The sequence below is a fragment of the Cnephaeus nilssonii genome (genome assembly GCF_951640355.1).
Source record: "Cnephaeus nilssonii genome assembly, chromosome: 9".
NCBI lineage: Eukaryota > Metazoa > Chordata > Mammalia > Chiroptera > Vespertilionidae > Cnephaeus > Cnephaeus nilssonii.
This window is the reverse complement of record NC_137080.1, coordinates 5451940-5478881: the sequence shown is the minus strand read 5'-3', so window position 1 is coordinate 5478881 and position 26942 is coordinate 5451940. Positions and strand designations below refer to the sequence as shown.

General features: G+C 43.6%; 1 protein-coding gene across 3 annotated transcripts in view; it reads left to right on the top strand.

Annotated features, from left to right (window-relative positions):
• The window catches only part of ARID1B (AT-rich interaction domain 1B), a 356868-nt gene that overhangs the window by 101147 nt on the left and 228779 nt on the right, over window positions 1-26942 (top strand). For all 3 annotated transcript variants that reach the window (XM_079780169.1, XM_079780170.1, XM_079780171.1), the window contains exon 3: window positions 18377-18526. In XM_079780169.1, the coding sequence (XP_079636295.1) occupies window positions 18377-18526 (150 nt within the window). The remainder of the gene's footprint in view (window positions 1-18376; window positions 18527-26942) is intronic.

The window sequence follows — 26942 nt, the reverse complement described above, 5'->3', positions numbered from 1 at the left end:
TGGGAGGAAAAGAAATAAAACAGCAACGGTATAAAACTCTCAAACTCAGCAGCAGCAGGTGGCAAACTCACGTGGAGACACCTCCCATGGGCGCTGGGGCCTTGTAGGAGTTAGTTCTGGGAGCCCAGTACCCCCTGCTGCTGTATTTGAGCTGCGAGCTGCGAGGTGTGTGTGTGTGTGTGGGGGGGTGGTGGTGTTAAGAGTGCAGGTTGTTAGCCTTAGCTGGTTTGGCTCAGTGGATAGAGTGTCGGCCTGTGGACCAAAGGGTCCCGGGTTCGATTCCAGTCAAGGGCACATGCCCAGGGTTTCGGGCTCCATCCCCAGTGGGGAGCGTGCAGGAGGCAGCCAATCAATGATTCTCTCATCATTGATGTCTCTATGTCTCTCTTCCTCTCTGAAATCAATAAAAATATATATTTTTAAAAAAGTTATATATAAAAAAAAAAGAGTGCAGGTTAATGTTACCGAGAGGAGAGGAGAGCCCGAGGACGAGGCTGCGAGTGAGAGAGTTAGAACAGGTGAAGCGATGGTGTAAAGGTACATTTTCTGGGGGAGACACCTGACAGTGTGGAATGACCCAGGTGTCCTAGGTCCAGTGACGGTGTGAGAGGCAGGGCTCAGGGCAGAGCATTTGCAGGGTGTCTGGAAGTGGGTGAGTGGTCACAGTGTCTAAGGCATGCTTTGTGTAGATTAATAACTTTTATAATTATTTAAAGTGCATTGTGTAAGGTTTGCATACTAGTAAAAGCATTGATGACTTTTGGTGGATGGCAGTTACTAAGTTTTTATTATTTTAGAAAATACCTGTTAATTCTGTATAGTGCAAAGCTTTAAGTTGACAACAGGATGTGCAGTCATTTTCTCAAATTTCTCATGTAGAGAGGAGGCAAAGCGAAGGTTGGAAGGGTGTCCGTGCAGGTCTGTGGCTTGATCGAGGTCAGCAGGATTTCACGTCAGTCCCCTGTGTGTGCAGCTCAGAGTGTAGACCTGCGCCTGCGGGACTTCCCATGGCTCTGCCTGGTGGCTGTGCCCCCCCAGCCCCCCCTTCCCCCCTTCTTTCTGGGGCTGTGAGGTCTGGAACAGCCTGTCTGTGGGCCGCTCTTCTGACCTCAGCAGGCGTCCTGTTACTTAGCACCAGGGCAGCCCTCAGGTGGCTTGTCTGGACCCCGAGTGAGGTCTGGGATGTGGTATTTGAAATTTTGGATGTACCAGGTTGGAAATTCATGATATGCCAGAAAAAAGTTGAAGCCATTGGATAACTTTTAGTTGTTTTATTTTTAAAAAATATACTTTTTATTGATTTCAGAGAGGGAGAGGGAGAGAGAGACAGAAACACCATTGATGAGAGAGAAGCATTGATCGGCTGCCTCCTGCACGCTCCCCACTGGGGCATCGAACCTGCAACCTGAGCATGTGCCCTCACCAGGAATCGAACCGTGACCTCCTGGTTCATAGGTTGATGCTCAACCACTGAGTCACACCAGCCAGGCTAGTTGTTTTATTACTTTTTTAAAGCAAGTGTGTGTGCATAATACACACGTACACACACAATGTCATCTATAACATATTCAGTTTCTTTCCCTTCATGTCTGCACATATGGTGTATTGTCTGCAGTTTGTATCTCTCACTGTTCAGGGAGACTAAGGACTGCACGGGGTCTTGGGCCTCAGCATGTGACTTCTTCCTTCACCCGTTATTGGAGCTAGTCTAAGTGGTACGCGCTGGGGTGTGCTTGACATTTGTTCATGTTGTTTAAAGGGAAGCAGGGATAGCAATAATTCCAAACGGTAGGTACTCTGTAAAAATTACCATATGGAGGCAACCAATCGAAGTCTCTCACATTAATGTTTCTCTCTTTCCCTCCCCTCCCTCCCTCCCTCCCTCCCTCCCTCCCTCCCTCCCTCCCTTTCTGTAAAAATCAATGGGAAAAAATATCCTTGGGTGAGGATTAACAAAAAAATAAAAAATAAGTAAAAACCTATTACCGCATGGTTTTGGAACGCACTGTGTGATTTCAGGGGGAGAAAGCTGTTTGGGTTAGTATGAATAGTAATATAGGGAGGCATCCTGAAGGTGTGGGGTACGGGGGAAAGGCCTATAATCCTTCCACAGACAATTCACAGTTGGTATTTGAGAATTATCTATAACGCATTAGCTTGGGTGGTAACTTACATATTTGCCTTTTAAAATAAAATGTACTAATTTATACAGAGTCAACCATTCATACAGCCAGTATTTTTTTAAGCATCTGCTCTGTGTATAGCATGGCCTTGGGGATTAGTCAAGAGTCTGCTCTCTCCTTCGCTCACATTGTACTCAACTGGTCACTCCTCATCCCCTCTCTGGGTTCCTGTCTCCCCACCTGGATTTCTGTGGCTCAGCACAAAGTCCTCCTGCCAGTGGACGCCAGTCCCCCCTCCAGGCCGAGGTCCAGAGCTTTGAGCCTGAACAGCATTTCCTAGTGTTCTGGGGTCTCCCCCACCTCTTCCCAGGGACTTGGCTGCTCCCTTCTGCTGTTCTTCTCTGTTCCTGCTCAGAATCTCCCTGTTTATGCTGAGTTGTAAACATGTGTTATCTCTGTCTTCTGCTTGTAAGCTGCTTATGTACAGGGATTTGTCTTATTCATATTTGTATATTCCACGGGGCCTTGGATGATTCTGTTGACATTTTATTGCTCAATAAAATGTTGAATCAATACATGTGATACGATGGAAAATGCAGAGAACTTGGAAATCCACTTGGGAAAACAAAGCGTACACACAGATACCAACTATAAGGGAACCGTGCCACGCTTTCTCTTTGAATTCTGGGGCCATTTGAGTCAGAAGACAGCGGTCTACACTGATTCTGTCACTAGTTGGCCACACTCTAGACATTTGGAGTTAGTTACGCGAGATCATCCAAATGAAAGTAGTCTAGAAAGTTTTAGAGTGCTGGGTAAGGTGGAGTGGTGCTTTGTCATCAGTGTTATTTTGGGGAGTAGCTGATGTCAATGAACATTTTTTATAATGAGGTCTGTCTGTAGTTACTGTATAAATCACTTAGTTCTGAGAAGAGTCCGATGGTAAGCCTGGTGCTGTAGTCTGTGGCATCGGGGGCTTCGTATTGTGGTCCCTGGTAGCGAACAGAGATTCTGATGGAAGAGCACAGGGGAGCCCGAGGCGAGGGGCGTGAACTCAGTAGCGTAACTTCTGTGTTCTCTAAGGGTGCCAACTGCATCAACACAGCTGCCTCAGTTTCCTCTGTCCCGGTGCCGGCTGGGTGGGGCGTTTGTGAGACACGCAGGCGCCCTGTCCGTACAGCGTCTTACCCAGTGCCTCTTGCCTACAATGGTCTTTCTCATACGCATTCAACTTCTCCATTATATAGGGACAAGCATGTATACACACTCTAACAGCTGACAGCTCAATTGATGTGTCTTTCTTTTCAGCCAGGCTAAGCTTTGAATAAAGGAAGTTTGAAAATGCAGTTGAAATACAAACACTGCCTTTATAATTATTCAAAGTGTGTATACTAGTACATTTCTTTTGGACATGGTGTCTCGCGCCCCCCCCCCCCCCCCAATGTATACACACTTTAACACCTGATAACACACTTAATTTTCACTCCTTTTCAGGTTTAACTAATTTGAAATAATGGATGAAGCCAGACTGAGCGTTGAACAAGGAAAATTTATTCACTAGACTTTTTATGGGGACACACAAAAGAGAGAGTTTCTGGTACAAAACCAGCAACAGTTGGTGAATCGAGGGCGCACAGACACCAAGTGAAATGCTTCTTGATTGGCCATCCCACTGCTGCGAGTTATCAGCAGGGCCTGGGCCAGAGCGGCCTCAGTTTGAAAACGGGCGTTGACAAAAAATTACTCATTTCTGCAGATTCTTGTAAATTCTGAAAAGGAACTGTATGTTAATAGACACTGCCTGTGTGATCATTCCAAGTGTGTATACATTTTTTTGGTACACCTTACATGTTAACTGTCTTTGTTCTTCTTAGCATCGTTGCAAATTTCAGGCAGAAATAATAACTTTTTTCCAAGTATTTCTCCCAGAGATATTATTTGCCTGAATATTCATATAAACCTTGCAAAGCACTCATTGTTGGGGAACCTCAATTCCCCCAAGGGCATGGAGTCAGGGCTCTCGGTTAGGGTCCTCAGATACGGTGCCTTCTCCCTGTGATGTGTCACTTCTTCTTTGGGATCTATGCAGAAAACCCAAAGAAGTCATGATCCTTCCTCTTCACTCTTTTTGTTTCTCTGTTTTTCAAATTATTATTTTATTATTGAATTTATCGGGGTGACATTGGTTAATGAAATTCTGTGGGTTTCAGGTGTGCAATTCTATAACAAAGCATCTGTATATTGTATTATGTGTTCACCACCCAAAGTCAGGTCTTCCCCCTAGCCTCTTTTACCGCGCCCCCCCTCCCACACCTGGTCATTCCTAAGACTCCGTGTCCTGTCCCTTCCTCCGGCAGCTGTCCCGCGTCCTCCCTCCACACCCCGACGCCCCCAAGCCGCCACGCGCTGCTCCAGGGCCCGGCCGGCAGAACCAGCTGCTCAGCCGCCAGTGAGTGAACGGACGAATGAGTCAGTGTGTGGCTCCCACCGGCCCTGCCGGGGAGCGCCCCCACACGGGCCTACACGCACGTCCCAGCGTGGCTCCGTGACCCTGGACAAGGCCCTCCCTGTCCCACCAGCCAGACAGGACTCGGGGAGCCGGGGCACTGACCGGGGCCTTGCATGTCAGCGGGCAGAGGGCTGCAGGGCTTTGGGGTGGCCCCTGCGCCTCCGGAAGGGGGGTCAGAGCTGGGGCTGGGACCAGGCACCCGGTTGGACAGCCCCCAGTGTGGGAAGTGCTCGGATGGAGACGTGCAGAGATGGGAAGCAGGCGACACTGGTCATGGTGGGTGGCCCTGTACCCTGGCCTCAGGGCCGGCTCCGTGGGTGGGGGATGGGCGAGGGCGACACCTTCCGCTTCCCACAGCACCCACCTGCACACGCCTGGCGGCTGTGAGAGAGCCCAGGGCTGCAGGGCCCTGTGGGCACTCAGGAGGTGACTGGGGGCGTCACCCCCTCCCTGTGGGCACTCAGGAGGTGACTGGGGGCGTCACCCCCTCCCGACAGGCAGGGGCAGCAGGCACAGGCTGCAGGGCCCCGGGAGCTGCTCACTGGCCTAGGCAGGAGGGCCAGGGCTGGGCTGGGTGGGCTTCCCCTGTCGGGGCTCAGGACCTCTTCACTCTTTTTATTTTAAAATTTACTCCCATCTCATTTTCCTACTTTGTCTGCTCCGGAACTCCTTTCCAGACTTCTATTTCTTTCTCCAGCTGTAAGGTCGGCGTGCACCGTCTCTGGCCCGTGCTCCTTGCTCCCCTCGGCACGCACTCGTTCTGAGTCTCAGCTCAGGACCATGACCGAGCTGACCAGCTTCGCTCTGCCCTCTCTCGCTGCAGCTCCCGTTTCCTTGCGGGAGCTGCTGTCTCCTCTCCGCGGGGCAGGGAGCTCAGGAGGTTCTTCCCTGCTCTGTGGACTTTGCCCCTCAGGTGGCAGTTGTAGCTGGTGACCTGCCCAGTGGTGGCTCTTTCTGGCCGTGCCCGTGTGTATTAGTGGCAACTGTAGGTCAGGGCTGGAGTCGGGGAACCAATATCCATGGACACGAATTTATTCTGGTATAGTATCATTCAAAACAGTCTTCTCTGAGATTCTCTGAAAAACAAAATCAGGCTCAAATGTAGTGTTTTAAAACTGTTCACTGTGATTCACTCATTAGTGGGGCCACGGAAGCAATGCATTAGGTTACAGCCAGGAATTTTTAAAAGGGGAAGAATTAGAGCATAAAATGTGAATGCATCACATGTGGTAAGGGTGTCATGTGCTCAGGGATGAGCTATAAAACATAATTCGTCTTTTGATTTGGAGTCAAAACATTTGAAAGCCTTGCCCTGATTAACCCTTCAGGATTTTTAAGTTCCTTTGATTCTCTTCTCTACCCTCTTTTCCTTCTAATGGAAATGTAAGAAATTGGTGTTTTGTTTTTATTTTTTTGTAGTTGCGATAAGTAGAATTAGAATATGGTCTGATTGCAGGAAGGCCCGGCGGACCATTGAAAGCACCGTTGCTTACTTACCAGCGGAGGGCCGGTTCCTGAGTGCCCGTCAGCTGCCCTCGGGCTGGCCGCCTGGAGGCTCCTCCGTGGCGGGGCAGTTCCTAGAGGGAGGATAGGGACTTGTTAGGGATCGGGTGCCCAAACCCTAACAGCTGATTTGTCCCGGACATGCGGGGGGTCAGTCTGCTAAGGAGATGGCTGTGATTTTTAGGTCTATTAGGCTCCCACCAGCGTGGGGAGTGGAGGACAGTGGAAGGAGGTTTCCGGAACCAAATGACCAGCTGATGTTGCTAGTCCTTTTCTCTGGCAGTTTGACGTAGCTGTGGGAGCCTAATCACGTAAGTGATTGTTGAATGTAGCATCTCTGGTTAGAAAGGTGACCATTCTTCACCAGTTCCTCCTACAATGCCTCATACCTTGTCTTGAGCCGGTTCCACCAGTCTTACAAGCCACATTCTTGAAGGAAAACTGAATATGTCAAAGGAACAGTTGGAAACCATGCCCCTCTCCACAAAATACACAGTGCATTTATTGAGGGGTTTGTGAAGGTGAAAATCATTTTGGGATGTTGTTTGAAACCTGGCCTTTTCATTTTAATGGTGTGTAAGAGATTCTTTTCTTTAAGGTTAAAATAAAATAAAAATATGGCCTGATTAGAAATCTTTTGACCCACTTATCCTTATTTATCATTGGACTGGAGGACTGTACCTTAGAACAGTTATTTTATACCCCTTCACATTCTAGCAAAACCATTAAATGACCCGTATTTCCCCAAAGTCTACTGTAGACTTACCTGCCAAGGTGCTTCGAATAGACAATCGGAGATTACATCTGTGGTGAAGTGTAGTTTTGAGGGAGTAACTCCGATCTTACGATTTTCTCATGAGTAGGTTAGAATGCCCGGTTTTACTGAGTTGTTACTATAGAAGAGACGGTGGAAAGAAGTGAACATTTTGTGAACCTTCCACGTTAAGTAAACCCTCCTCTGCCTGCCCTCAGGTGTCTTTCTGTTAATAATTTTCAAAGTCAACATCCTGTATTTTTTCCTGACCAATCTTTTGGGGATACTTGGCACATGTTCCATCTGATGAAATAAGAAAAAAATTGCAGATCTTCTTTCTCAAGGGGAATAATTAAATCATTTTCTCTTTTTTATACAAGCATTTGCTTTAAGATGTATTTATATTTCAAGGACTTTGGTATTTTTTTCAAAGCATCATTTCCTCATACTGCCTCAGCCTCATAATGGAACTCCTCTTTAGGCTGTTAGCCAGTCGCACAGGTTTGTCCTGTAGGTTAAGTTTCTGTGCTCAACGGCTCAGAAGGAAGAGACTCTGCCTGCTTTCACGTTGAGTGTCTGTTGGTAGAGATTTCGCATCCTAATGCTTTCTAAATCTAAACCACCTAGGTTTTAAAACTTCGGTTTTTAACTTCAAAACCATTGTGTACCTCTTTCCCTTGGAGCCATTGTCTTCTTGACTCACCGGTCTCCCTGTTCAACGCCTTCCCACTCCTGCTGCTTCTCCTCTGCTCCCGGGGCCCAGCCCTTGTCTGTTGTTACACTGCTGTCTTCTAGAACAGAGCGAGGTCTCCACAGCATCCTCCCCTCTTCCTGTCCCAGTCAGCGTCCACTTACAGTCTCTCCTCCACGCTTCACTGACACGTGACTCGCATTCAGGGCTGAGTGTCACAGGAGAGGAGTGAGCTCGGGGTGGGGGCAGGCGCACAGAGAATTGAGTTCTGTTTGTGACCAGCTGGGTGAAATTGTGCAGGTTTCCTAACCCTTGATCTTGGTAAGGAGAGGGGTGAGCCAGTGACCGGAAATCTCTGCCAGTTCTAATAGTGCCTGGAAAAGTAATTCACAATAAGTGTGGTTAGGGTTAGCCTGCTGAGGAGGGGGAGTGGGTGTGGATTTTCCAACTCAAACAAGAGCTTATTGGTCCAAACACGTGTTGGATATAGTTTTGAGCATCTTCTTCATCGCCCCCCCCCCCATGCCCACCCCCCAACCTCAGACTGATGCAGGGAATAAGGTGCAAGGAGTCAGTTTTCAGCCACTTAGGGGAGAAATCTGAGAGGTTAGAGCAGAAACATCTTCTAACGCAAAGGGACTCCTTTCTTCTCCTGCCTCGTTGTTGGTTATGAGTACATTCCGAAAGTCAGGGCAAAAACACAAAGGCCGGTTCTGCTCACTGGAAGCCTTTTGTGTCTCTGGCTAGCTCAGGGCCAAGCCTCAGCTGCCTCCCTGCCTGCCCGCTCAGGGAGGGTGCAGCACAGCCCGCACTCCCTGGTTCTCAGTCTGGGCGGGGCCTCGGCGGGCTGAGGTCTCGGTGTGGTGTGTGAAGAAGTCGGACCCTTCTGTATTATTGTTGCTGGTATTTTTCTCCAGGCACACGTTCACCATATACGTGTTTCTCCCTTAAAAATACCTGATGAAACACTCAGACTGTATATTTTAGAGAATCATGTTTAACACAATCTCGGTTTTGAAATTCCCATATTAGAGGGGCTTGGTGGTTTTTTTACTCACGTTTTCATCGACTAAGGTACCAAACTCTTTCCTTCCCTCCCTTCCTTCCTTCCTGCAGGAGAGAAAAAGAAATGTAGAAAGGCTAGAGAAACCACTAGCCCTTTAACCCTCAAAGGGTGAGCTGTAGACTGTTGGTAATAATGCAATTATATGGTTACCTTAAAAAAAACATGAAACAACTTTAAAGCTGTATTAAAAAAATCACACACACACACAGGAAGGAGGACTTACATGCTTGGTCTAAAATCCCCAAGGTAGAAAGAGCCGGCTGTGCACGTCCCACCCTCCTGTTCGCCCACCGTCAAGTTCCTCTCCCTTGAAGACACCAGTTGCTTGTCTCCGTTGCTGCTTTAAAATTCTAGTCTCACTCGGTAAATCCCCGTGTTCTCCATGGTTACCTCAGACAGAACAGTCTTTCAATCTTGCATTCGCTGCACATGTTCCCGCCATGCGGTTACAAAGCTGACATTGCAGCCTCAGCAAAGGTTATCTCTTTAAAATTCTCTGGAATCCCCTTTGGCACATCCAGCTTGGCAGCTGGGTTATGGAGGAAGGTGGTAGGGCCCTGGGCTCCTCTCCCGGTGCTCTATAAAAACAGACAGCTCTGGCCAGGGGGTGCGGGCCGAGCGCTCCTCCCGTGCCATCAGCGGCACTCGCCTGTCCCGGATGGCATCCAGTGGGTGGCTTTTTAAAGCACGAAAATACTGCACCCCGACATTTATTTTAAAGTCTTACTGGAAAACCCTGCTGCTCTAGCCCAGGTGTGAGGTACTGTTGTGCTGCTTTGATTTTTATTTTGTGCTCTTTGTAAAAATGGAAACAACTCGAAGATTATACTCACTGATTCCCAATGTCCTGTGGCGGTTTGGCGCTGATGTAACAGACTGGGAACCTCAGGTGGTTTTCCGGGAGGCGTAGTGGGCACTCAGTGGGAGGCGCCCGCGCCTCTTCCTGGGAAGCGCTCTGGGCGGAGGGCAGGGCGCCTTTCCTTTCTGCAGGAGGCTTTTCCTGGAAACGCGTCCGGTGGCAGAGCTGACCTACTTGGGGCGCGGAGGCCGCAGCCTTGATTCCCTGTGCCCTGACCTCCGGGAGGAGCTGGGCGCAGGCATGTGGGTGCGTTTCCTAGTTCGGGGCTCCGGCTTCAAAGCCACTGCCTGTGTTTGGTGTGGAAAAGTCTGACTTGTCGTTTTGCTTTCAGTGTAGATGCTGGCAGCCTAGATGTCAGAGCTTTCGCATTAGAAACGAGCATGGCTCCCTTTACTGTTGAGTTTGTTCCTGCTTATGTTATATGTAGACAAGGCATGGAGACTCATGGCTGATGATTTATGCCAGATTTTAGTCACTTGTTTTTATGCACTGGTCCTCTTTTCCTCAAGAGTAGATTGTGTGGATTACCAGTCTTTTGCTGGTAGGCATCCCTCCCCCTCACCAAATTCATGTACATTGGAAATATGTTCCTTTTTTAGCTAACATTTTCAGAATGAGATTATTGTCTTGTGCGTCACACACACACTTTCTCTCTGAAGCTGCATGATGGTTCAGTTTTATCAAAAAGCACACTGTACACTTTATAGACCTGTGATATCGAATGTCCTCGATGGATCCTGGGTAAGAAAGTGCTTTAAAGTGCATAATGAGGGCGCTTGAACATAAAACTACAATTACACCCTTGTGTGTTAATTTTGTGCGTGTGAGACTTTAGCTCAACACCGGCCGCAAGTGGGAGGCAGCGGGTCCTGCCCGCGGAGGCTGCACCCTTGGGCCCTCGCGCAGAGCCCCTGAGGCTGCGCTGGAGGGCCAGGTGGGGCAGAGGGAGGACCAAGTGGGACGAAGATGAAAGTGCCCTCCCTCTGTGCGTGGCCATGCCTGTGCCTGTGGAGTCGGTCCGTCATGCTGTTTAGTTTGTGTTCCACAGTAAAGGAGAGAAAGCAGTTTAGGTAAGCCAGTGAAAACAGGGCAGGGACAGGGGGGCAGTCGCAGTTGACAGGAATCTTTGACCGGCGGGAATAAGAGCTCTGGCTTGCAGGGGTTGGCCGTACATTTGCTAGTGAAGTCTGTGCATTAGCACGAGGGGCACTCCCTGAAGCTCGGAGTTAGAGGAAAGCTAAAGGATGTGCCACTTTGCGAAGTGGACAATACCGTTCCAGAACCTGTGACCCTCCGGAGGTAGCGTGGGTTAGCAATGTAAGTTAATCTAAGAGGGGTGTACGTAAAGTCATGGACACTAGGCTGATGGTGGTTACGAAGTGCAAATAAAGGCTGTTTAGGACGCAGCTCGGAGTCTTGGGAATTGAGGTCCGGAGAGGCTCTGCCTTTGGTCTCCACAGCCATGCCCAATACTCACCCCTCGGAACACGCGTCTGGCCTAGGACTCACTTATGCCGTGATTGGCTAAATATAGAGCAGCTGGACTTAGAAGAAGCAGTGACTAGATGTCATTGTGATGTTTCTCTTCTTCTAGGCTATTTTATTAGCAATTAATTATTGTGAAGACATCTGAGAGAAATTATATGTATATTATTGTCACTGTTATTTACTTTATACACTCTAATATTGTGTGTACCTGTTAAAGGAAGTTTAGAAAACCAATTTGTCATGTAAAAGGACTTATTACTGATGACAGATTAGAGCATTTAAAAATATTTTTTTATTTCAGAGAGGAAAGGAGAAGGGGGGGGGGGGAGAGAAACATTAATGATGAGAGAGAATCATCAATTGGGTGCCTCCTGCACGCCCCTTACTGAGGATCGAGTTGGCAACCCAGTCATGTGCCCTTGACCGGGAATTGAATTGTGACCTCTTGGTGCATAGGTTGACACCCGACCACTGAGCAACACCGGCCGGGAGACAAATGAGAACTTTTTAACTTCATTTCACCGATCAGAAAGTAAATTTTTTCTGATACAAATTAAAAATTATTTTAAGCTAAAGGAGAAGGTTTAAGTAGCTCAGATATGTTGGTTATTTTTCAGTCTATAAAACAGCAGCGGTGTCTGTGGCCCGGAAGTCATCTGTTAGGAACAAGGGCAGGGGCACAAATGAAGTGGCCCCAGAGCAGCGCGAGCTGTGTAGTGGGTCGTCAAGTCTGTTCTGGGGTTGAAGACACTGTTAGACCCTGAGTGCTTTGTGACTCCTCCTCCCTCTCCTGGTTGTCTTTTTGTTGTTGTTATTCAAGGGAAGCTGACTTAATTGGAAGGAATTTAGCTGTAGTGTGCAATGCATACAATAAGTGTTCAATATACATTTGTTGATTGTTTCTCATTTTTCAAGCGTGAAGGAGTAATTTCAGGAAATTGTGTACTCTTTTTCTCCCTTAGTCAAGCCTAAGGATAAGATTTTCCTTTTTGAAATAAGAAAATAGGAGGGGAAAAAAGCAACTAAATTGTTTAGACGTCTCAGTTGGGAGCTTAGCTTGAGGGACTGGAGATTGTGGAGCAGTTGTAGGATCTTGACCTTGTAAACTTTATTTATTACCTTCTAGCACATTATTTTTGACTGGACATGTTGACATAATAAAATTTCCTCATGCAATTGGTTCAGCCACACATTGGCTTAACATCTGAATTCCTGGCTGTGGGGAATTTTCAGTCTGTCTCTTATGCATGAAAAATAGCGTTTGATCTTCCTGTGCAGTTGGAGGCCAGCAGATTTTGCCACAGTAATGACTAAAATGTAGCTGTTGTGATCCTAGGATTTTTCCTGTGCTTTTTTGCCTTTTCATTTTGTAGAATTTACCTGGAGGGGCTCAGATGAAAAACAAAATTAAGGAGGTTTCTGCTGTTAAAGATAAATTGGTATAATAAACTTTTTGATAACTCTTAGAAACACAGCAATAAGTAACCCAAAATAAATTGCATTTTGTTCTAGATTAATGAAAAACACTGAGTTGGTCTAAGAAGTGATAGATATCACTGTGATGTTATTCTTCTTCTAGGCTATTAATTCTTTACTCACATACCACACATTACACAGACCTTCAGCCAGCGGGCCCATGCTCTAACCACTCAACCAAATCGGCCAGGGCCTTAACTTTTTAAGGATTTCACAGATTCTTTAATGTGCTAATTAATATGTTATGTTTTATTTTTGTAGCACATGTGTTTCTGAAACATTTTTGACTCTGGAACTCATTTCTGACTGAAATTGGTTAGCGTTCCTTGTAGGAGCCATAGAGAAATGCAGCCAGGAATTCAGATGCTAAGCCTGTGTGTGACTGAACCACCTGCATGAGTCCTTCCTGAGAGCCCTCTCGTCGGCAGGAATTGGGGGCCATACGAAGTCTTGGGCTTATCCATCCCAGTGCGAGGCCTGGAGCAGAGCAGGGCCCCGTGGCACCGGGTAGCAGGCAGGGCTGAGCCCGGAGCACGGTCCTCGCCGGGCTCTGTACCTGAGCGTGGACCAGGCAGTTTTCTGGAGCCCGGCCCTATCCCGCCTGTGTGCTGAGCCGCCTGTGTCCTGCCTTTTGGCTGGTGATACTGGAATGTGGGATATGGTGGAGGTGAACTCTTTATTTTAAATTATGAAAGCGGAAACAAATACAGTAGATACTTGTGTAGCTACGCCAAGATTATAGTTGTTGTTAACATTTTGGTATATTTGCTTCGTCTCTCTTTTTTTAAAGGGAAGAAAATGCAAGGCTGAAGGTCCACCCCATCTTTCCCCCACTCCCCTCCTGGAGAGTGTCACATATTTCCTTTTCAATGCATGTGACTGTACTTTACTATCTATATATCACCTATCTATCTATCTGCTATCTATCATCTATCTATCTATCTATCTATCTATCTATCTATCCCTGAACAATATATACTACTATTGCGTATTAAAAATGTATACAAATGGTATCACATTGCACTAGCCTTTCGTTGCTTTCTTTTCAAATTCAGCATTATAATTTTTAGATTTGAACTGATTTGATATGTGGGTCTTACTACATCGCTTTTTTAAATACTGTATAGAATTCCGTTGTGTGACTATAGGAAACACTATTGTCCCCTTTACCTACTGTTAGAATTGGATTGTGTCCTCTTTCTGGCTCTCGGAAGCAGTATTACATCGAGCATCCTTTCTGGGACACTCGAGTGTTTCACTGGCATGTATTTATTTACATGGAAGTTGCTGGGCCATAGGCAGTGCACCCTTAAACTCAGTGGGGACACTGCTGTGTACAACTTTTTAGAAATAAGAAAGGGGAAATAAACCTTGGTCATTTCTTCAATTTTCAAGTATGAGCATGAAGTTCAGGGTAAGGTGAAATGAAAAATGGAGCCTGGAATTCTGCACATCCTACATAATAAAAAGGCAATATGCAAATTGCATCACTCCGCTACGCCCACGATTGGGCCGGCTGGAGGCGCGGGGGGCGGGACTCAGGGTGGCCGATTGGCTGGCTGTAGGAGCGGGGGGGCGGGGACTCGCGAGTCCCCGACTCCCGCTCCTCCCACCGGCCGTTAGGCCAACGCTGCGGAAGGACCCATGGGGCCGGCGGAAGACGCTGGTGGTGGCCGATTGCGTGGCTGCTGGCAGCAGTTTTCCGCCAGCACCAGTTTTCCTCTGGCCACCCGCCGATCGGGAGCGCCTCCCGATCGGAGTTCCTCTCGGGGTAGCCGATCGCGCTGGCGGGAGGCGCTCTGATCGGCGGGTGGCCAGAGGAAAACTGGTGCTGGCGGAAAACTGCTGCCGGCAGCCAGGTGAAAGTCTATTGCACGAAACTTCGTGCAACGGGTTTCTAGTTTAACATAATACAGAGGCGTGGAAGTTAATACCCAAATCCTTTGTTAAAGTAGTTTCCTGAAATAAGTATTAAAGTAAGGGAATCATTTTTAGCTATACTTTCCCTCTCCAACAATGTTTGAAAGCATTCAGATTTCTTTAAAAATTAGAATAATTTTTTTGCTACTGTGTGTGCTCGTGTTCCACTTTAAGATCCTGCTTATTTAGAAATGAATGAAATAAATTCTTGTTTTTCTTATTTTTAAATAACAAACAGAAACGCTGTCATCTCATGAATTTTCTGAAGATTTCCGTTTAGTTTAGTTTAGAGCTTTTCTTTTTATTGAAACCATGCTGAAGGTCCGGGCATTTGCAGTAATCACTTGGAGGGTTCGCGGTTAATAGCCGAGGGCCCTGAGCTGCTTTAGCGTGAAGCTCACTGTTTTTGGCTGCTGGATGAAGCTGGTTATACATGTATCAGAGATTTGGATGGTACAAGTGATTTCACTTTTATCATGAGTTTCTTCATCACTTTAACATTTTTATAATAACTTGATTTAGTAACCTTTTGGAAGACATTCATTCATTCATTCAACAAACATTTACTGATGGCAGGCCCTCTTCAAGGAAAGCATGCCAGGAGTGTGGGAGCTTATATTCTAGTGATGAGGACCAAGTAAATACATGGATGCAAAAATAAGGAGTTAACTAACAACTAACTAACTACTAGTAACTAAATCCAATCATCTCCCCTGTGGTAAAATAAAATCAGAACGGCATGAAAATGATGGGGTTGGGGCTGTGCTCAGCTAGTTAGGCTGGTCGGGGAAGGGGACTTCTGAGCTAGAAAGGCTTTGTATCCTAGCTCTCAGCACATGGTTCCTGGTCTCAGTAACTTGCACTCAACTGTCTGGTAATCTTGTTTGCCCTGAATATGGTGCTGAGAGCTAAGAGGTAAACAAAAAGACTCTCAGTAGCCAAAATCGACTTCACCAAACAATAAAAGCCCATGTGCTTTCCTCATGGACTGATCCCGCATAGTTTTTACGATGTAGTGGGTTTCTCCGTCCTCAGCAGATTCCATTGGGATCAAGTTCAGGGTCACGAGCAGTAGCTGAGTGCTTTGATGGCAAGTGAGGAGACAGCACAGTGAGACCGGAGTTGTGCTCTGGGGCTGTGCACAGCAGCAGCAGCAGTCGGCTCAGCCTGTCGATTCACGTTTCATAATGATTATTTGGCTGAAGATGTCAGAGACCCATCCCGTAGATCTGTGAAAGCCCTGTATGTGAAGTGATTAAAACAAAAATACTGCCCTGCCAGTGTGGCTCAGTTGGTCATCCTGTGCACCGGAAGATTGCCTGTTCGATTCCTGGTCAGGGCATGTGCCAGGTTGTGGGTTTGATCCCCAGTCCCTCCCTCCCTCCCTCTCCCTTCTTCTCTCTCTAAAAATCAATAAAGACATATTTAAAAAAATAAAAACAATATTGATCATTAAAGAATTAGACTTTAGTTCTAGACAACTGAAGTATTATATTTAGAAATTGCTCTTTAAAGGTAATACTTAGGAAATAATACTTTAGAGCTAACACTACAACTTGTAATTTAATAAATAATTGTAGCATCTGTGTAGAATTCCAAGTCGGATTATTATATTGCTGGTTATAATAGCAATATGAATTAATAGAGAAGGCAGCCCCATTTTACAGGTGGAGATGTAGGGCAAATATCATTATAATTGACCATATTCCCACACCCGAGGCACAGTAGGACTTGGATTTAGATTTTATACATTTCTAACCCAGAGTCTTTAACGGAACTAGAGTTCGTCATCTCTGTTCTGTTCAGTGGCTCTCACTAAGGGCAGTGGGCTGGCTGGTGGGCACCGGCCCCAGGTCTAGCTGCTGGCCCACTGGCGCTGTGTTACAGGTCACCTCATTCTAGGCTCACAGTGGGTGAGCGGCCCGGCAGGTTAGTGCCAAATGAATTAGCCCGTGTATCTAGAAGGAGAGCAACTGGCTTTAATTGTGAAATCTCCCAGCAGGCGTGCTTGCTGGCTTCCCTCTGCAGCCAGCCTATTCTGCAGATGGTTGCCGTGGCTCCATTGAAGATTTGCTATACTCTCCCCCACCCTACCCGCCTCCCCTGCACCCCACTCTGCCCCAAAGCTCTTCAGAGCTGAAGTAGGTGGAGATGTCCTACGTTCTGACTGCTCTGGTGCTAGTAGACTCCTTCCTGTAACGTCCTGTTGTTGTTTCGTTTAGAAAATAGAGCCCCCCCCCCCCCCCCCCCAGCACTTCCATATTGTGTGTGAGGTTCCTGTAAACCAGAAAGCAACATATTAAAGTGCAATTCAGAGGGGAGTTTGCTGCCTGTGTTGACTGAGCTTTGCAGTCATTTTAACACCGGCGAAAGTGTTACCCTAACTGCTTCAAATCAAACTGCAAAGACACTTGTGTGAAGTACAGTATTAGATATCAAATCAGACATATGGGTGTTGAACGCAAGGATGTGTGTTGTGGGTAGTGTATGGTATTCCAGCATGTGGAGTTGTATTTTATGGAAATTCTTTGGCTTGGCTTATGGCAGGGACATACATTCATTATGAGATATCAAACTGTAAAATAAATAAAAGTAAAGAATTCAACTGTGCTGTTAAATGGTTTTTCAGTACAAACCTGCCTGCTCTGCTGACGTGGGCTCTGTGTGACGGGTCACTTGTGACCGTGGTGGCCGGATGGCTTGTCATCATTGCCGATAGGTCTTGGAAATACCTTGATTGGTTCAAAAGAAGTGTGAACTTCAACTTTTTACATTTTTTCCTTTTACTTCATTGTACGTGTTATGAATTACAGCGCTAATTGGTCTTAGAGGCAAAGTATTTAATGTTTTTCTTGTTTTACCCTTCCCTGTTTTCATCATTCAGTATTCCATAGCGCATTTGTTTCTTAAGTGTGTATCTGGAACTGATCACTGAATTCTTCAGTGTGTGGGCTTCTGAGGCTCAAGTTCTTGGAGTTCTCAGATGGACCATATTGTGGTATTAACAGAGTGACTTCACCGTTCTCGTCTCCAGGGCACTGCTTTTGGCCATCCTAATATCTTGTTTTTCTTTTTCTGTCCTGCTCTCTCTCCTAGTTAGAAAGTCAGTAGATTTCTCATTAAAAAAAAAATGAAAAAATATCAACTGTGTACTTATAACATGAGAAAGAGACGGCTTTTTTTTTTTTATTAATAGTTTCCAGGATTTTTAGGCTTATGTAAATTAGAGATGGAGAAGACTCATTTAAGGCCATATTTTTGTTTATACCTCTTATTTTTTTCAGTACAGTACACTGCTTTACATCATTACCTGTTTCATCAACTAGGGAAATACTATCCTTATATTAGATTGAATACTTTCCTTCAGTAACTCATATTGATGGTTATGTTATTTGACATTAATAATATTATTCTAAAAAGGTTTCATTTGTTGTAAAGCAGTGTAGGTTTTTGTGTGTGTGTTTTTTAGCAAAATCGTCAATGGAATTGCTAATGTAACTGTACTGTATGTGCTAAAAACGTAATTGGGAAGTTTTGGCCTTAGTTGAAAGAAGCATGCGCCCTATACCTGCGCCCAAACCACAAGATTCTGCAAAAAGGGAGTTAGTGAACTTGGACTGTTGGCTTTCATTTTCATCTTGTATGTTGCATGAGAATGGATTAACATAATGCTTAGCTATTTTTAAATGTCAGTATTAGGAGCCCGCCCTCCCCTCCACACACACACTGCATTTTTATGAAGTTACTAATATTTGCTACCTGATAAAAATTTTATTTCTTAAAGCAAAGTCAAATTATCTTTTGCTTTCATTGATAGTATGTGAATAGAAGGCAGGGTGTCGATTTATGTAAGGGAAAGAATATTAAAAATAGTGAATGCAATTGCTTAGCAAAGAACCCATTTCATGTTGCTGAACTGAAACGATATTTGATTTCATTGAATTGCACCTTTTGACTTTCTCGCTTCCTTTGCCGACTTTTTGACAGATGCCGCCTCAGTATGGACAGCAAGGTGTGAGTGGTTACTGCCAGCAGGGCCAGCAGCCGTATTACAACCAGCAGCCGCAGCCTCCGCACCTGCCGCCGCAGGCGCAGTACCTGCCATCCCAGTCCCAGCAGAGGTACCAGCCGCAGCAGGTGAGCTCAGCCAGCTGCCTTCCCAGGCCTCGCTCTGGCCCCACTTAACAGATTCCCTTCTTGGTGGGAAAAACGTAGTTTTGAGAAAATGCAAAACTAAACTGTTTGTTTATGGATGGGTGTTTGAAATGGAAAGGTAGGAAGAATGTCTGATAGCGTCTTACATTACTGGATAGTGACAGCAGAAAATGTCAGACTTTTTTTCATGTTCTTTGTCATTTATGTTTTGAATCTTTCAAGAAAGTGGTCTGTCACTTTGAGGCTTATGCTGGTACATTCATGGTATTTTTACCGTGAACTTTTTTTGTTTTGTTTTTGTTTTAATGGCAAGCACCACTATATTAAAACATCGATTCCTTTGGCAGTGTTATTCTTCTGTAACCAGCTTATAAACAGCCACTTCAATTACAATATATTACAAAACTAAAGGGAATCATGTACTCTAAGTATATGAAGCAGCTTCTAGTTTAAATTAGCCTCATTAAATACTCTTGTAGGTTATGGGCTATACATTTCAGCTTGTATAATTTTAGGAAAATAGTTTATGTGCATTTGGTAAATATATGCATTTGGTAAAATTGTTCAGTTCCATCTTGTTTTAGAGACTGTCATTAGGGAATACTAAAGCATCGTGAGCTAGGGACTCTTACTTTGAATCCAAATAAAACTTTCATACACTTCCATCATAAGCATCTTGATGTAACTTTCCTCTTTTTTTTCCCTCTTCTTTCTTTTTTGTGGGGTAGGGCTGTGAAGAGATGGGAAGACAGTGACATTGACTTTTCAGTTTTTAAAATGCTTTTTACACATCTTGAGATTGGTTGAGGCTAAGCAAAATATATAAATATATGAAGCTTATTTTTATCAGTTCAGTTGAATTCTTAAGCATTATCTTGGGTTCATTGGAGTCTCCCACGTCACTTTTATTTAAGACTTCTAAAAGGAGTTTATGGCTTTAAACAAAATACGTTAAATCCTGTCTTTTGCATACATGTTTTCAAAATTTTGTTACCATGTAAAGGGATTTATTGAGGGAGGAATGTACATTATTTCCAAGTTATTTGTTCTGGTCTTTTATTAAACTGGGAAATTAAAAACCTTTCTCATATCTTTTTCAGTAAAAGCCTGGTATCTGGGTTTGTGAGATGTAAAATTACAGTTTTTTCAGGGGTTTTCAGAACTGATTGAACTTCTCTGTAGGTGTAGAATGTTTTGTCATGTCATCAAAATTTAGGAAGGACTCAATAGAGAGATTACATTACTCATTTTCCTTCAGTGTGCTGAAATGAACCTCTGATTGTAAAACCAATTTGATTAAGGATTCTGAGTGCCTGTCATTTCCTTAAGACCAAGCTCAAAATTTACTTCCTTTATGAAGCAGCCACTGATGACTTCGGCCACATGGCAATTAGTTATTTAATATCCTTCACATTTAAATATTTAAAGCAAACCACAGGTAAAATCTTATTTTAATGAATAGTATTTTAATGGGCTTAGTTTAGGTTTGTTTTATGCTTTGATTGATACATATCATTGTATAGGAAATACTACATGACCATGACTTTTTAACATAAATATTGTGTTTATTCTGAGAAAAACCAAATATTCCTCAGAGTATGTTGGAAATGTTTCATTTTCATGCTCCCTAACTGTTGCGTGTCTAGTATTTCTCAAGTTTCATTAAACTCATGACGGGACAAAGCAGTGGAAGGCAGACACGTTTCGGTGGCCTAAGCAGAGGGTCTGGTTGACAGGGTCGGTTTGTGTTTTAGGGAGTTCGATGTTCTTTCTGTCTTCAGACTGACTTAGAAAGTTTCTCTGGGAAGTGACATCTTGTATTTTAGACATAATTAGCATCTCTGAAAACAGAAGAATTCCCCCCAAATATATCCAAAAACAAAAATAGCCAATAAAATATTTTCAAAATCAGGCTGAATTTTAATAAGAATTTGTAATACTGAATTCACATACATTTAAAAAGCAAAGTAGTTTAAATATGTTTAATGTAATAAGCCCGTTTTCACAACAGACATAATATTCCTTTCTGCAGACTCAGTTTTGTTTCCAAGCAGAGCATACATAGATTTGATATTAGGGAATCCATCAGCAAATAATACTTCATGTGTCTTGTCAATGTGATTGATACAGAAGGTAATTTTAGAGTTCCATTAAGATACCTCACTCATTTTGTGTCTTTAACAATTTTTAATATATAATGTTTTGAATAATCAATACATTCATTTGTTTTAAAAATTAAAAAGTACAAAGAGAGGTCTCCCACCACAGTTCTTCTTGCCTAATTCACCACCACTCCCTCCTTTGCCAGATAACCACTGTATTAGTTTATTGTATTTCTTCCCAGAGTTTTTTTATACAAAGCAGCAAAATACCGTATTTTAATTTTTACACACATGATGGCATACTATAACATACTATTTGTACTCTGTTTTTTTATAACTCCGTTCCCCACTCACTTAAATATATTTTCTGTAGATCTCTGCAAAAAAGTACATAAGGTAGTCCTTTGTTCTTTTTTATATAGCTTTATTTATGAGCCTACCCTAATCTAGTTTACCAGTTCTCTTTTTGTGGGCATTTAGATTATTTTTAGTTATTTGCAATTTAAACAATATTGCCATGATACACTTTGAATATGTGCCATTTTATAAATGTACAAGCATATCTGCAGGGTAAGTTCCTGGAAGTGACACTACAGCTATAATTTTGGAAAATATTGCCAGATTGTTCCTCCTAGGGGTTGTACCAGTCTATACGCCCACCATCGATGTGGAGAGTACTTGTTTCCTGGCACATGTGCCAAAGGCATGGTTTTATGAAGCTCCTGGATTTTTGCCAATCTGATCATGTAGTTTTAATTTGCATTTATCTTGTGATTGATGGTTGAACATCTTATATATTTAAAAGTAGTTGTGTTTCCTTTTTTTCCAAGACTTTAAACTCATTTTATTTATTTAAAATATTTCTATTTAGTTGTTGGTCTTTAAAAAAATTGACTTATGAAAACTCATTATATATTAGGGAGATCAGACCTTTGTGATTTGAGTTAGTAACCACTATCCCTCATCTCGTCATTTGTCTTTTGACGTATTATGAGATATGTTTATACTCCAGTATATGTATACACATCCGATTGGTCAGGATAGAGATTTATTATAAGGAATTGTCTCACATAATTATGGAGACTGGCAAGTCCAGACTCTGCTGTTTTGTTGTGGTCCAAAGGCTGACGGCCGGAGACCCAGAAGGAGGGCTCATGTGAAGGTGGAATCTGAAGGCAGTTGGCTGGTGATGCCCTGTGGCTTCCAGAAGCCAGTCTTTCTGTTCTAGTCAGACCTTCAGTTGATTGGATGAGGTACACCCTCATTATGGAGAGCAATCTACTTTATTGAAAGTCACTGATTTACATGCTAATTTCATCCAGAAACACTCCAAGTTGACACATAAAATGAACAGTGAGAGTTCTCGTTTCCCAATTGATTGGAGATGCCACTTTATTAGTTACTGATTTCCTTAGGTACAGTGTGTGGGGTTATATTCTCGACTTTTATTTTATTGGTCCTTCTATTAATGCCCCAGTACTATACAGTTTTTATTATTTTTTTCATTGCTGGTAGGGTTAGTATATCTTCATTAGTTTTCTTTTTCAGAGTTTTCTTGACTATTTGTGTGTGTTTGTTTTTTTATATAAACTTTTCATTTCTACCATGCTTTTTTCCTAAGAATGTTGTCTTTTCAGTTGTTATTATAGTATGGTCTCTTTTTTTCATTATATCTTTTTCTGTGAAGCAGATGACCCTAGACCCTGAGTCTGGGGGTTTGTCACACTTCGTTACTGGCGGACATGGTGGAGCCCTTCCTAGGCGATGCTGCGAGTGCACTACATCAGGATAAGCGCCATGTTCCGTTGTCCCACAGTAGTGATGTTAAGGTTGGCCATAGATTCGGGTGCTGATGGCCTCTGGGACCACTTTAAATGGAATTTTCTTCATGAGGTTTTGCAGACCACGCCATTAAGTGTTAATTTTGACCAGAAACCCTGGAGATGGTTAGACTGGGGTTGCTCATTCTCAAAGGGGCCATTTTTTAGTTCCTTGTACTTTTGAGTATTAAGTTGAAGTCCGGTATTCCTCTCTTCTGTTTAGAGGGGTTTCATGCTCTTAACTGAGAGGTACTCTCTCATATCTCACTCACCTCTGGCAAGCCCTGTACTGCCTCTCCTGTCCCTGTTTCCCGTGTAGTTATCAAATGGAAAGGTGAATCTGAGCAAAGGTCAGCTTCTATTGCTCTTACTCTCTATGTTCTTGGTTTACTTTCTGTTTGTATCTGGTTTTACTCACATTTATGCCAAGTCCCTGATGCATCTGAAAAGGCATTATATTCGTATTTTAGATCTTTCAATGAGTAGACATTTAGAACATTTAATCTGCCATGCTGTTGGAACTGGGACTCTCTTAATATTTTCTAGTTGTTAATTTGACATCCCTTACACAATTTAAAACTATACACATGTAATATAATAGATAATATAGAACGTACAGGCAGTACATTCCCATTATATAATGAAACTTTTCTAATGTCTCCTTTATTCTTTCTAAATAAATTCACAGACCTTATGGATACAAAATTCATAGATAGTATAGGTTACCTGAAAAAATTTCAAACAAGTCAGAAAAATGCACTAACTGTATATGGAAAAGAGAAAGAAAGTAGCAGATGATAAAATATTGAATATTTAATTAGATAAATGCTTAGGCATGGCTATATTAAGAGAGTTGTGAAAAAGATGCTTGTGTGTATTTGTGGGGTCACTGTGAACTTGACTGCTACACAATGTGACCGATCCAGGAGCATTAACAACTCGTGTCATAAGCAGGTTATTAGTGGTGAGCAGCTCTTGGTCAAAACAAAGTCTAATCTTCCCTCAACATACATGGTAGTTTTTTTATTCCTGGAAAATTCAATGTATAGTAAAATTATTTTAAGAGTCCTTTGGAATTGGGTTCTAGGCTCAGACAAGTAATTAACGTTTTGTATTGTTTTATTTTTAAATCTAAATGAATGTTGGGATTTTTGAAGTTAGTGTGGGACACGACTCTGCTGGGTCAGAGTCTCATACACTCTAGGACAATCTGTCATCCCCACGCTACTCCCACTGAGTTTCCTTGTGATTCCTCATCCTTGGGACAACCAACTGCCTCCTTGAAACCTGCTAATATATATATATATATATATATTTTATATGCTTCCTAACTTTTTAAAAATAAAACTTATATATAATATGAGCGACCTAGATACAAAGTTTTAAACATCAATATAATGCCCTAAATGTAATGGGAAGAATAAAAAGTAGTTTTTCATAAAATGTTGTTTTTCCTAAGTCAATGCTCAGACATGTCTACACTTGAAGACTTGTGCAATAGTCAGAGGTTTGCCATCTGGCGTGTGATAACCATGACCTCTCCACTGATACAAACAAGAGTGATATAGATATGGTGTTGCATGAACAGCTCAAAATTATGAGCAGGATTTGAATCTGTGGGATGTATTACCACCCAGCAGTAAATATAGAAAATGAAAACACACAACTTTTAAAAGAACATGATTACAGAGTTGTTCCAAGAATCAGGTACCCTGGAGGGAGTTCCCTGGTGTGGGGCCCAGACGGATGGTCCGTGTTAATCCCTTTCCCCTGGCTGGTCCTCTGCTGCCCAGCTCACCTCAGGACTGTGACGCCGACAGCCTCGCAGAGCCCTCTCTGTTCTCATAGCTTCAAACTACACTTCCCACAGCCAGAAAACTCTCCTTTCCTTAGAGAAGATTTGTAGGAGGTAACTTTATTCACGTGAGTCCCAATTCATTTTAAGAGAAAAGAAATGTCAGGATGGATTTTTCAAAACCCCTAGTGTAAAGTGGCTAGAGTGTTTAAGACTTGGGCTTTTTGGGTATAGTTTTTCTTCCAGCTGATAGAATGAATGATCTCAGATTTTGAGAGAAATATTGGGTATTATGAATGCATACTTCTCAAGATACAACTTTATCTTTTTATTATTCTTTTAACCTTAGGTTTATTGAAAAAATTGCGGAAGATAGGTTGGGTAGGAAAAGCAAAATGTAAACCATTTATTGAACTTCTTGTGCCTGGGAATGTGCTATATGCTGGGAACCCAGTGATTAGTAAGACACTGTGTCCAACCTGAAGGGGCTCCGGTCCAGTAGAAGGGCCGACAGGCACAGGTAATGACGGTACAGTGGGACGGGGGGGGGGGGGGGGGGGGTTCAAGCTATGGCCCGGTGCTGGTAAACGGCCCTAGAGGAGGGCTTGAGGAGTGGGCAAGCTTGCTGGGTAGAGAAGAAGAAAGGATGTTTATTGTTCTTGAAAGTAGAGGTAATGCCCGACCTTGAATGATACCGAACTAGACTCTGAGGTTGGTTAAAGAGTCAGCGTCATTTCGAAGGAACATATTAATTATGTTTGGAATTGGTGACTTGTATTATTTTTTCTTAATGATTGAAAATGAAATAAAAGGTTATTGTTTAATACTTTTTAAAACGGAAAATAGTACTTGCTTGGCAGTCCACATGGCACAGTGGATCAATCTCTCAATAGTTGAACCAAGTGAAAGTCTGAGTCAACTTATATGTGAGTGTTTAAATATGTTCTAAACTAGAGGCCCGGTGCACGGATTCATGCACATCGAAAGGAAATTAATTAGAAGGTGGCCTGCAGGGCGGGACTGGTGAGACGGGCTGTACACGCCCTGGAGCCAACCTCCCGAGGTCCCTCCCCGGCCAGCCACACCTGGGGCAGTGCGGGGCTTGAAGGGCATCTGCAGAGTGAGCGGGGTCCCTCCGGCAGGTGGGATCCCTCGGCCTGGCCTGCGGGGATCGGGCCGAAACTGGCAGTCCAACATCCCCCGAGGGGTCCTGGAGTGCAAGAGGGCACTCTGCAAAGTTACTGTTGCTCGGCAGCTTCTGCGTTGAGCATCTGCCCTCTGGTGATCAGTGTGCATCATAGCTGTCGGCCAGTCACTTAGCCTTTTACATATATAGGTACTGCTTTATTTAGACATCTTCGTGATCTATTTCAAAAGAAGATGCAATAAATGGAAAGCATTTGGCAAATGGGCATCATTTGAAAAGGAGATAGCTTTGGAGCATGAGGGTAAAATACTTTAAGCTTAATAACTTGTCACTCACTAAAGGAGTTCAGAGATTAGATTAAGCACATTGGCAGTGACCCATTGTGGTATAAACACTTCTTTATTGCTGTTGTTATTTAATTTCTCTAACCATATTTCCTATTATTTATATGACAAAATGTTAACTTATAAGCTGCTGCTTATTCTGTAGCTTTTGTGGAAAATTAACCATAAAAGGCCTGTGTTAAATCATGAAAATGTTCATATCCTTTGCTTTATAAGATTTGTAATGGGAGCAAAGACAGGGGTATTTTTTGTTTGTTGTCATTAATTGCTCAGCATTTAGTTACTAGCACTGGAGTCTATGAATTAGCTTGATAATAAAAGCTTTGGAATATAGGTCGATAAAAATTGTTCTTGTTTTAAAGGTAATTGGTTACTGGGGAAGCCTTAGATCACGTTTGAATTTTGAATCTCCTCCTTTCTTCTTGCTATCCCTATTGCAGTGGTCTCAGCTTGGAACCATTGCTGGGGCGGCGGGGGAGCGGGGTGTTCTTTTTAAGTTTAAAGAGTTTGTGAGCAGCTGAGGAGAGAACTTTTACTTTCAGGTCTGAGCAAGGCCACCCTAGACTTGAGGAACCATGTGACTGCTTCGGGGGCTTGGGTGGCAGCCCTCCTGGCTGCTGGGAGGTGGTGCCAGGGCCTGGAGGCTGCATCAGCAGCGGGATGGCTCCTGGCCGGACTGGCAGAGGTTAGGAGGGCGAAATGAGAAAGTGGCGGCTTTCCTCGCTCCGCTGCGTTTTTTCTCCCTTGGGAGACAGAGCAGGATAGTAAAAGCTCAGCACTAATTTTGAATATAGAGATAATTTGCTGCCTTAACAATTTCAGTTCATATAGAATGGTCAGTTTTATGCATTTGGGGTGTGCATTTTGTTTCTTGTTATTCATGAAAGCTTCTTAAATGAGTAAATAGAAGAAACTACTGAAGAATGAAGAAAACCATTTTGAGAATGTTAGAGCGTCATTTGACATGAATGTTCTGTTGTTTCTAATTGCTGTAGAAGTCAGGGTGATCCTAGTCAGTTGCAGCTATGGCTGCCTGGGCCTTTGCTGTTATTTTATAGAAGTGGAGAAAAGAAAGAGAAAAACCCTCAAACTTGATACAGATCTCTTTCAGTAATAAAGCATTTTTTGGCTCTTTGGTGGAAAATTTCAATAGTTAATTGTTTTTATGTTTTATATTATAACTAGAGGCC